The sequence below is a fragment of the Pundamilia nyererei genome, unplaced genomic scaffold (genome assembly GCF_000239375.1).
Source record: "Pundamilia nyererei isolate P.nyererei 1_Seehausen unplaced genomic scaffold, PunNye1.0 scaffold01005, whole genome shotgun sequence".
In the NCBI taxonomy this organism is placed as follows: domain Eukaryota; kingdom Metazoa; phylum Chordata; class Actinopteri; order Cichliformes; family Cichlidae; genus Pundamilia; species Pundamilia nyererei.
The window spans coordinates 32,064-44,601 of NW_005188406.1; the positions used below are offsets into that span (position 1 = coordinate 32,064).

Genomic DNA, 12,538 nt, shown 5'->3' on the forward strand with positions numbered 1-12,538 from the left:
ACACACACACACGCACACACACAGACAGACACACACACACACGCACACACACACACAGACAGACACACACAGACAGACACACACAGACACACACACACACACACTCTGTCCGTTCACAGCAGCAGGACACAAAGCTGACGTCTCTGTCAGACTGTGGGAAGTTTGAATTGTCACTTTATCACAAAAGTATTTCAATTAAAAATAACTTTGTAGGGAAATTTGTGTTGTCGATTATTTCTTTCTCAGCGTTACATCGCTGGGAAAAGGTTTTTGTTTCCTCTTAAACGGCTACCAGCTCGGTCACAAACGGCCGTGGATGGAAGCCCATTGTTCAGCCAGCGTTCATCACCAGTCAGCCAGTGTGGTTTGTGTTGTTCACTGTGGCACTACCGGCACACTCGGAGCTCACGTGTGTTTAAAGGGCTGAGGTCAGAGCTTCAGGCGGGCTGATCCATCCTCTACACTGTAGCCTGGGACAAATCTGCTCGGTGGGGTCGAGCGTTGTCGTTGTGGAGGAGAGTTCAGGCACAGACTGTGGAGCTGTGGGACTGCAGGATCTCACATTGATATCTCTGCATTTAGATTGTTTTCAGTGATGACAAGTTGCTTTCACATCATCACAGTGACTCCACCAAAAGCTGCTACCCTGTAGGTACAGTGGTAAGGTACCGCCTCGCTTCCTGTTTTCTGTCTATGTTTGTCACACTTAAATGTTTCAGTTCATCGAACAAATTTAAATATCAGACAAAGATAACAAGAGTTTATTATTTAGGTGGAAAATCCAAACCTCCATGTTTGAGAAAGTGATTGTGCCCCAAACCTCATAACTGGCTGGGCCCCCCTCAGCAGCAACAACTGCAATCAAACACCTGTGAAAACTTCCAGCTGTGGAGGAGTTTTGGCCAAAACTTGCAATGCTTCCAGCAGTGGGCTGGAGGCATTATATTCAGCCACGTTGGAGGGATTTTGAGCATGAACCATTTTTCATGGGCACAACTTCCATACTCACCTCTGTTGCTCAGCACACGGATGCATTTCCTCACAAATGTGGCTCAATTTAAGGAGAAACAAAGAGCTTTTCCAGCGGTGTAAGATTTACTGCTAAGAGGTACAACCGAGCAAACACAAACTTCTTTACTTCTTCTGTTAAGTTTAGCTACATTTACAGGGAGCTCCATGTCAGGTTATTTGAGATGGTGTGTGTTGGGATCTTATGACTCATCATTCAGGTGTCACTGAGTGTACTCAGGATTCTGCTGAGGGTATGAGTTGCCCACAGGTGGCTGTGAGTCATTTGCCTTTCACAGCATGCAGGAAATAAACACGTGTACACTTACATGCATGCAGCAGTAACTTCATTAACATGTGGTTGGTGGTAAGTTCTGTCTTGTGTCTGTTAACAGAGGACCAGCCTCGACCTGCTGGATCCACACAGTCCCATCAGTTTAGACAGAAGCCTTTACATCTCAAACACTGAGCTGAGCAGTGCTTCCACTGTCAGTCACACTGTTTGGGTTTTTGGTCACTAAACATTCTCATTGATCTTCTCGTGTGTCCTTCAGTTTCACTGGTAATTAGCAAAACTGCCTGGCTGTATGTACACATTAGGGCACGTTCAGTCACTGGCACATTTTTGTGATTTTATGCTAATTTACCCCAATTAGTAAATCTGGGACCAAGTCGCCTGTTTGTTGCTTGTTTCAGTGATAAGACAAACAGAATAAAACATGGAAATCAAAGAGCTACAAACACAAAGGGACCTATTCTTGTCTCCTTATTTCCTGTCACCTATCTCCTGCTCCAGTGGTGGATGGTCATGGAATAACGCGGTCTGTGGATGTACCTGCAGTCCCTGAGAGCTAACAGCTCGCATACAGACTTTTTTTTCTGCTAAATTTGGGTGATGTCATGAAGAGAGGACAGAGGCCACACCCACTCTGTGTTCAATCAGAGTAAAGGAGGCATGAGGAGCCTTCTTTCATTGTGTTCTGTCCCCCGGCAGGCTTCCACAAGTTAGCCAATCAGAACAGAGTGGGCTTTAAGGAGGAAGGTTTCTGTGCTCTGTTAGCTTTAATCAGATCCAGATTTCTCACAGAGCAACAATCCCCTGCAGGACAGTAAACTAGACATCAGCAGTCGCTGCTTTTTCCATCCTGGTCTAAAAAAAGAAGGCTGTGTGTTAGAAACTCCAGCATCAGCCAAGATTCATTGACTTTCTGTGACTCTTCATCAGAATATTAGAGTTAGGGTTAGTGCAATCACAGAGGAAGTGTGGGCTCTAAAACACATGACACCACTGTTTTCTTACTCAATCACTTTTCCTGTTACACAGACAGAAGGGGGGCTCATTTCAGCCTGACATACAAACAGAGCCGGGGTGAGGAGGGGGGGCAAACATGTCAAATACATTCAGAACAGGAAGTAGAACAGCTGCAACAGACTCACCAGGCAGCAGCAGCAGTGGCAGCAGCAAGGCTCCAAGCAGATGAAGTGACAGGAACCTGGGGGAGGACATGACTCCCATGGAGAGACAAAGAAAGACAGAGTGAGGATGAGGATGGTAGAGACAGGGACAGATGGGAGACCTGGAGATGAAGAAAGCAGAGAGCAGAGAGAGCACAGAGAGGTGTGATGGTCTGAGCGACGGAGCTCTGAATGAATATGAACACAGAGAAAAGGGGAGGAGAGAGGGAGCGGGGGAGGAGGATGAGGACACTGAGAAGGTGGGCGGGGGGGGTTCTGGTTTTCCTGCCAAGTTTGTTCCACGTTTGCCAAACATGAAGAAACAGACAGACATGAATCACAGTGAAAACTGCAGCATTAAAGGTCCTTCCACAGTTTCACAGTCAGTGAGTCGGGCTAACGTTACACTCCCTCTGTGCTCTCACTCCCCACAAAGGATCAGCTCAGACCGTCCTGAAGGGAAAAACTCAAGTTAAGCTGCATTTCACAAAGAAAACACTGACCTGTGTTTTTCACACAAACATACAAAAATCACCAGGACTGTAAATACAATATGTTTGTTCATCAAATAAAGAGAGGCAGCGCAGGCACGCACAAACCTGTGTGTGCCTGCGCTGCACTGCTGTCACACAGTACTGGCTCCCCTCATTTGAACTTTCACTCACATGTTTCATCCACAAATATTCATAACAGACAAAAAGCAGTCTATAAGTGATGATTTCATCAGCCCTGCAGTGTTGGGGAGTAACAGAGTACATGCACCAGCGTTACGTATTTAAAATACAAAATATGAGTAACTGTATTCAGTTACAGTTACCGTTTAAAAAGGTGGTATTCAGAATACAGTTACTTTGCTGAAATAAATGGATTACACAGCGGTCTGTTCCTGTTTCATATGTTCGGCTATGTCCTCTCTGTTTTTGGTTTCCACGCTGGTGGAAACCCAAACAAACACGCATTAAGAGGCTCTAATGTCTGTGCCTCAGTCTCAGGCCCACGTCACCTCTACTCGCGGCCACATAATGACGTGAAGAAACGTTTTTTAAAATTATTGTTCAAAAATGATTTAATATGAAGGCAACAGGCAGAGTGTTACAGGCATCGCCCTGAAGAGTGTAGCCTGATGGGCAGTGAAGCCCAGCTGTAAGTAAGCTGTTAAGACTCGACTGTACGCCGTGTTCCTGTTTTCCTCTGAAACAATAAGCTCTGTTGCAGCAGCCTTTCGAAGCCTCTCTCTGTCTCTCGCTAGCAAAGTGAAGCTAGTTTTCAGCTACGAGCAGACACGAACCCGACGTATTAGCCAGAGGTCCCTTTACTACAGTTCGGAGCTGCGGACCTGTTTTATATACGCGCAGAATAGTTTTCTATACGAGATCGCTGCAAAAATGGCGAGTAACCTTCAGTAATAGTAATAAATCACAGCAACAGTACATTCATGTAGCTGTAAAAAGCATGATAATATATTAAGTAATCCGGATACGTTACAGTCATTGAAATACATTTTGGGGCATGTAATATGTAATCTGTAGTGGAATACATTTTAAAAGTAACCTTCCCAACACTGACCCTGTGTGTAATAACTGCTTGTGTGATGTCAGTGATTCGTGTTAGCTCACTATTGTAATTCTACGGTGGCCCCTAGAGACAAAACACGTACAAACACAACAGAAGTGCTCCAGGACACTAGGGGGCAGTGTTGAGCTTTTGTTACCTCGTGGCTACACAAGCCAGGAAGCACCAAGAACCGGATTTGGTGTGTGGTAGTAACAGGTAAATGAACATTTTTTTAAATATTTGAATATATATGAGTGCTTGTGTATAAATACACAAACACTACACATAATTCTTAATTGTGTAATTTAAGTGAGGTAGGTAGCTCTGCTTTGGAAGTTCAGTTAACACTTGAAATGCGTTTTGGAGTTTGTACGTGCTTTGTCTCTAGGGGCCACCGTATAACTCAGCCACACTGCATGAACGGCTTGTTTCAGCATCTCATTTGGACGCAGGTCCACACTTTGACTCAGCCACTACAAAACTTCCATGTGGCTTCTGATTTTTTGAGCCTGCTGCTAAACCGAAGCGTTTTTGAGCTTCAGGACAGGGACTGATGGTCAGACTTTCTCCTTCAAGCTTTTCTGTTAGAGAGCAAAAGCAATAGTCCAGGTCCTGAAGCAGCAAAGCAGCTGCAGACCACCACACTACCTCACCGTGTTCGAGTGTATAACGTGCTGTGTTACTAACAGGACTCTTTTTGTCTCGTCCACAGAATATTTTCCCAGAACGTCTCGGGGACCATCGGGATGTTTTGTTGGAGCCTGTCCTAAATTAGGATTAGGATTCTAATTATTGTCGTTACACATGTTTCAATACAGAGTGATGAAATACTGAAGCCTTATAAACAGCTTTGTAACCCAGACTGATCATGAGTACTTTGCTCCTCAGCTCTTCTTCAGTTTTTTTTCTTTCATGGTATGATATATGGTTCTTCAGATCCTTCAGTTGTAATGATCACTGTACTAAATATTCTGCTTCGCTGAAGCTGCTTACAGAAGGATGACTATGTTAGTTTAAATGGATTAATATGCCTGAATCGTGCTGTCAGAATCCTCAAAGCACGGGCCGGGGAGGGCAGTCTGTCAGCCTTATATCACTTTTACATCATTTGCTTACAGGTTCAACAGGTCAGTAGACAAAAGTGAGTATGGATCTGCACTGCATCCTGAAACACGGTGACGCTCCACAGACATGTGTAGCACCATCGTCCTCTAAACTCCCCAGCTCACTGTTCCAGCACCAGAAGGAAGTAACGCTTTAAAATAAATGGTTTAAAGCAGCAGAACAAACATCAGCAGTCCCACACACACTCTCTTAGTTTGTGAATATCATCTGTCTGATCTCAGACTCTGTTTATTCTCAGCTCTCTCCAATTAGCTCAGTGAGAAAACCTGTTTAAGCCCAATGACAACAATCATTCATAAGTGATTTCAGCCACAGTCTCCATCTGATCAGACAAACATGCTGTGAATCTTTTCTATGTTGGAGAAAACTCAAACAAAAAGGACAGATGAAGAGTATCAGTGTTTACAGCATCCCTGCTGCTGCTGCACCTCCTCACATTCTTTTCATGTAATCAGACAAAATCTGACTTTTCTCACAATATCATCCTCTCTGTCCTGACTACATACACATATATATATTACCTCACCAACTTTATAATGGACTGGCATGAATTCAGTCAACGTTAACTGCTGGTTTACAAAACAGTGAACTTCCTTTCTGTTACAAACAAAATGACAACTAACCAAAAATTGTGGGAAAACATTTCCAGAGGAGGAAATCAGACATTTAATTGTGTTAGGGAAACTCTGATTTCTCAGTTGTCCCTGAATACGTCATCTCCCAGCGCTGGTGACCTTCGCCAGGGACACGTTGACCAAATTATCGATGTTTTCGTCTCTCATAAAGACAGAAAGTCCAAATAAAGATGTGAGTTGAATGTGAATAATGCAGCTGCTGCCTGTACGTGTGTGTTCAGACAAGCCCAGAGTGCTTCCAGCCTTTGCATGTTTACTTAAATATTTTTATAGCATGCCCATAAATCAGTGAACAGTTCAGGTCCCAGATATTTATCAGAGCAGGGGTGTTTCTACAATCGTTTAAACCTGGGGGACAACAAAGGGGGACAAAAAGGAGCTGGGGGCATTTCCATGGGAAATAAACATTTTTGTTTGGGGAGTGGAGCAAGCAGCAGCAGACAACCTGCGATACAAAAGTTTAGTCTTAGTGTACATTTAAGTTGTTTACATCTTTATTTTATAGATTAATCACCTGTCGTTCAACAAAATATAACAAAGTGCCCCAGAAGTATAGCCTCTGTTTCAGTGTGCTAACAGTGCTTCCAGCTAGCTTAGCACAAATGCTAACTAGGCTAACAGTCTTGCTAAATAGACTGGTTCTTACATAGGGCCTTTATACTCTACCTGAGCACTCAAAGCACAGCATACAACATGCCTCATTTGCACATTCACACATGCATACACCAACAAGTGTTTTCTAGCTAACAACTCTGCTGGACGCTTCAGAAAAGCAAACATTTGAAGGAACACAGTATCTGTTTCTGGTTTGTATCTCTTCTGTGCACAGAGAGCTGGACAGTGTTTATAGCCATCACTTTCATTCAAACTATGATGTATCAATATGCTAGCAACCAAAGCAATCACAGGGAGGCAACCAGCAACCTCTCACTGCTGATGGTTCCTAGATGGTATCAGACCGGTCTGTAGATCTGTGGTATGGGAATCGAGACCCAGTTCTCTACAAGAACCTGTTCCCATTTCAGTTCCTTAGCATTGTCTGTCACTCCTGCTAATCAGTTCCATTTGCGCTACAATCAGCTGATGTCAGTTCATATGTTGGAGGAAATTACTCTGCGGTGAGTACATGGACATTTTCATTTTCATATTTAATTGCACACAAGGATGGGAGTGTGATGGTAAAGTGGAAACTGCATCCAGAACAGAAACAAACTACTAACACAACTTCAGCGCTTTGAAGGCATGCTAATGGATGCTAATGCTAAGCTAGTCAAAAGCCCAGAGTGAGGTTAAAGCTGAGTAAATGCTGACCCCAGACCAGCAGCCAGAGCCTGAACCTCAACAGGTAACAAGAGGATGAGCTTCAGCCTCTGTTTCTACCTGCTCGTGTTTCTACGGTAGCATCGCCGTGGTGATTGCTCTTTGGGCATTGGTGCTAGAAACTGCTACGAGAAAATCCAATCTCTAAGTTATATTGATAATGGAATCGCTAAATTCTTATCAATTCCCATCCCCTCCCTACCCTGGCACCATGTCTGTCTCTTTTTTGTAACTTTTCAGTGTTTTGCTTTTTATGAACCTTTTTTCCATTGAAGTGAAATCCTCTTCAAACCCATACTACTTTGAAATGGAACTACTTCAGCATACGTTCAAACAGGTCCGTCATTTGCTCTATGTGAATAATATAGATATCCAAATGTGGCTATGGTTGTCCTCTTTAAGAAAATGACCTTTCCAAAACGCAGCAATTCACAGAATGTAAACGAGGGCCCTGAGAGTGTCAGCAGTACCGTCAACGTCTGTCATTCACTGCAGTCTTAACTGCTGTCCTCTGTTGGGCGCAAAAGTCAGAATGGAGGCATTTTAAACTTCTCTGCTGATGTTAGTGTTACAGACACAGAAACACTCACAAGACCTGTTTATTTTTAGTGTCAGGTAATAACCACACAGACTGTGACCATGAACATGTGTGTTTGTCTGTGTCCATATTTGTAAACATTGTGCAGATCCATCGCTCAGTGCGAGAACCAGGAAACATCAAATTCATACTCAAAAATAAGATTTTAGCAGCGAACAAAAGGAGTTTTGAGAAAAGTCTGTTATAATGTGACATACTGATACACGTCTGTTAGTGATGTGTCGGTCACGAACGAAACGGCTCTTAGAGCCGACTCTTTGAAGTGGCCGACGCGAGCCGACTCCTTATTGGGAGCCGTGGGTTTTTTTCTCTCTCTCACACTTTTTTCCGCTTCACTCTGCATGCGAGCCTTGTGCTTTATGCTGAGCAGAGGGGGGAGGGGCGGAAGTTACACTCACATTAGCACAGGAACAGAGCGGGAGGGAGAGAGAGAGAGAGAGCCAGGGACAACAACGCCACATTAGAAAGGTATAGTAAACATCCACAACTATTTTCAGCTGCAGATGATAAAGGATTCAGAAAGTTTATTCATGCAGGTCCATATGACAGAGAATGTGCATCTTCTTTTTGTTTTCATATTTCAATTTATATTTAATTGTGTTGTGATTTGCAGTGTTTTGTGTTGTTTCACTTTAAATTTGTTTAAAGTAAATGTAAATAGTTGGTTTTTGTATTATATGATTTATTTATTACATTTTATGTGGAGTGAATAAACAAAAGTATATTTACGGTGGCCCCTACAGACAAAGCACGTACAAAACACAACAGAAGTGCTCCAGGATGCTAGGGGGCAGTGTTGAGCTTTTGTTACTTGGTGGCTACACAAGCCAGGAAGTACCAACGACCAGATTTGGTGTGTGGTAGTAACAGGAAAATGAACATTTTTTTTAAATTATTTGAATATATATGAGTGCTTGTGTATAAATACACAAACAATACACATATGCTTTCGATTGTGTAATTTAAGTGATCTAGTAGCTCTGTTTTGGAAGTTCAGTTAATGCTAGAAATGTGTTTTGGAGTTTGTACGTGCTTTGTCTCTAGGGGCCACCGCATATATTTATATATAAACATTTATAAATATAACCACTTTTTTTTACATTAGTAATTCCTTTTGTGTATAATTTTATATTGTTAATAATAAATTAATTAAAGCAACAAAACAACCTGAAGAGCCGGTTCCGAGCCGAAAGAGCTGGTTCTCTAAAAAGAGCCGGAAATCCCATCACTAACGTCTGTATTCATAGACGTCAGCGTTTCCCTCGGCTGAACCTCTGTGACGTTTGACAGTTTGAACAGACCCACAGACCCTCTCCACACCTGCTCACTGTAAATAAAACTAACAGCAGATATTGTGCTGATAGTGGAGCTCCTGTTGTTAGGTGTACAAGCTGTTGGTGCTTTGCTGTTAAGAGCATCAGCCTATGAGGTCTCTGAGATCAGTTCCAGGCCTCCACCTCAAACAGGTATGTTGTTATTTCACTGTTCCTGCCTGGTCCTGTCTCCCTCTCCTCAAACCTATTGTCTTCTTCACGTTGAGCGATGGCAGGAAAAAGCCACAGCTGCAGCTCGTGTTTCCACCACAGCATCAAAGTCAACACTGATCTGCTCCATATCTTCAGGGTAAAACCTGCAAAAAAGAAAAGGCCCTTTGTTTTCTGTTTGCAGCTGGATGTTGAACAATAGACTCTGGTTTCTATCCTCAGCTCTCAGGGAAATCCACTGCTCGGTGACCTCACTGCTGATGTCAGACACGACCAAATATGGAGGTGTGTAAGGAAACCTGTTCATTTGTTCCCATTCTGTTCAGCCTCCAGACAAGATGTAGCTGCTGTCCTTTTACAGAACCACTCCCACTGACCAGCAGAGGGCAGCACTAATCAGAGAATTTACTCTTAACAATAAAAAAAAGTGTAAAATGTTTTTATTCGCTTTACCAGGAGTGTTAGCGAGAGGAAAATATGAGATATGACAAAATACAAAGGATATCATTTTAGTAACACTGCGATAACAGTTCATACTTTCCCCCCCCCCAAGCTTTGTGCTGACAGAGGCAGCTCTCCTCTCAATAGCTACTACAGTATTATTTGCTGTTACTATTATTTCCATTAATAGTTTCTCAAATGATGTTGCCTCATTCAGTATCACTACATCGATCACTACGGCCGTCTTCCTCTGCCTGTCCACCACCACTATGTCGGGTTGGTTAGCCACCACCATTTTCTCCATCTGGAAGTCCCACAGGATCTTAGCTTGGTCATTCTCCACCACCCTTGGGGGCGTCTCCCATTTTGACCTCGGGACCTCCAGGTTATACTCTGCACAGATGTTCCTGTACACTATGCCGGCCACTTGGTTATGGCGTCCCATGTATGCCCTGCCTGCTAGCAGGTAGGGCATACATGGGCATCTTTGCACAGCCTGCACCTGCCCATAAGACCCCAGCCTCTATGGATCCTGTCACAGAATGAAGAGTTATCATACAGCTCTATAGAGAATGCAGATGCTTCCTGAGGTGTTCTTTATGGCAGCGAGATTAAATCAGTGTGAGGGAGAAGGAGCTGTGTAATTGTGTTGTGGTTTGCAGTGTTTTGTGTTGTTTCACTTTAAATTTGTTTAAAAGGAAAAAGCTGAAAATTTAAATAGTTAAAAGTTATACTGTGAATAGTTGGTTTTTGTATTATATGATTTATTTATTACATTTTATGTGGAGTGAATAAATAAAAGTATATTTACGGTGGCCCCTAGAGACAAAACACGTACAAAACACAACAGAAGTGCTCCAGGATGCTAGGGGGCAGTGTTGAGCTTTTGTTACCTGGTGGCTACACAAGCCAGGAAATACCAACCACCGGATTTGGTGTGTGGTAGTAACAGGAAAATGAACATTTTTTTTAAATTATTTGAATATATATGAGTGCTTGTGTATAGATACACAAACAATACACATATGCTTTCAATTGTGTAATTTAAGTGATCTAGTAGCTCTGTTTTGGAAGTTCAGTTCATGCTAGAAATGTGTTTTGGAGTTTGTACGTGTTTTGTCTCTTGGGGCCACCGTATATATTTATATATAAACATATATAAATAAAACCACTTTTTTAAACATTTGTAATTCCTTTTGTGTATAATTTTATATTGTTAATAATAAATTAATTAAAGCAACAAAACAACCTGAAGAGCCGGTTCGGAGCCGGTTCGGAGCCGAAAGAGCCGGCTCTCTAAAAAGAGCCGGAAATCCCATCACTAGTCCAAACCGACATCATGACCAGCAGCTTTACAGCTGTGGCTCCAGCAAACATCAGCTGATACGAGAAGGTAATATTAAATAAATTCTAACAACAGCTGATCAAGCTTAAACGTGCTGCTGTTGTTTAGGGGGAGAAGAGAGAAGAAAAGGCAGTCGTGCAGCAACAACACAGAATAACTCCAGCTTTGTGTCTTTTTTTCATTCTAGCTGAATTGGTTAATCCACCACCTTTCATTGTTTATACCATTACAAAAACAAGCAAACATAAAAATGAAAAATCACCATCGGCCCACCGGGTAAATGCCCGGTGGGCCCAATGGCCAGTCCAGCTGTGCGGTCAGCTGGTGGGTAACAGGCATCTCCAAAAAAGTTAGAGCACTTTTGCAAATATGTGATGTCTTGATGAATCGAGCAGATGTGTTTATTCACCATTTTAGTTATTATTAATCTCTATTCCACAGTGTGGAAACTGAAGGCACTGATGAGGTACTAACTTAGATGACCATCGTCACATGATTGGTGCTGCTGTGAGAGATGGGTTAAATCAGATTAAACTAGCAGCCTGATTTGTTTTCTTCCTACAGCATTAAGAGGTTTGTCCAGAGGAAAATTACCTAGCTGGGATTAAAGCTGACCTCAGATCAGCTGGAGCTGTGTGCAGACCTGGGCTTCGGGTCACACGATTTGGCTTTAATTATCTGAGATTTGGAGGTTTTATCCCTGCGAGGCAGCGAGGATTATCACATTAAAGGCTGGAGCAGCATTTAGAAGCAGAACATCAGTTTGTCTCCAGAATCAACTAATCTGAGCTGCTCTGATCCACTTCCTATCGTTCACCCTCTCAGCAGACTGCATGCTGGGATGCCATTCACAATGCTATGTAGAGGGATGAACATGCTAATAGATGCTAATGGTTCTTGTAATCGACGACCGGCAGCTGCAAGGGGACAAAAGCAGTGGGGTCTGAGGGGACTTTCAGGCCTGCTCATTCTGAGACATGATGGGAGATAAAGCACAGGAACAATATTGAAATGGTAATTTGTTTTGCTTATTGTGCACCAAACGCATGTGAGGTCACAGCAGCCAACACTTGAGGATGCAAACGTGCGAGACCACACAAGCTCAGGCTCACAACAAAGTGACGATTTTGTTGTGTTCATTTTACCCGTGTGACTCAGATGAAGCTGTTAGAAACAGGAAAATATTTGGAGCGTTGCTGCTGCAGATGAGTGACTTTCAGGCTGTTTTCACTTCTTCATTTTAATACATCAGGATCAAAGGCTCAGTGTAGCTGCTGAAATGCATCGTGGGAAACACAGCATAAGCAGGATAAAGCCACCCAATAACGACCATTAAAACCATGCAGCAACAAACTAAACACTCCTGTCTGACACATACACTCACACACCAGCTACAAACACACAAACACCTGAAACTGTGCAGCGACGAGAGCCAATCAGTTTATTGCAAAATAAAAATATTCAAATAATGCAATAAAAATTAAACAGAAGGTGAAATGATTCATACCCAGGTAAAAAAAGAAAGTATGTTTACAAATACGCACACACAAACATTTGTATTTATATACACACA

General features: G+C 42.7%; 1 protein-coding gene across 4 annotated transcripts in view; it reads right to left on the reverse strand.

The window, feature by feature from the left end:
* LOC106456017 (uncharacterized) overlaps positions 1-2,648 on the reverse strand; it is a 16,488-nt gene extending 13,840 nt beyond the window's left edge. For all 4 annotated transcript variants that reach the window (XR_001290203.1, XM_013908055.1, XM_013908053.1 and 1 more), the window contains exon 1: positions 2,446-2,648. Coding sequence is in view for 3 of the 4 variants with exons in the window: in XM_013908055.1 (XP_013763509.1) it covers positions 2,446-2,524 (79 nt within the window). In the remaining variant the exon portion in view is untranslated. The remainder of the gene's footprint in view (positions 1-2,445) is intronic.
* Positions 2,649-12,538: the final 9,890 nt, after the last annotated feature.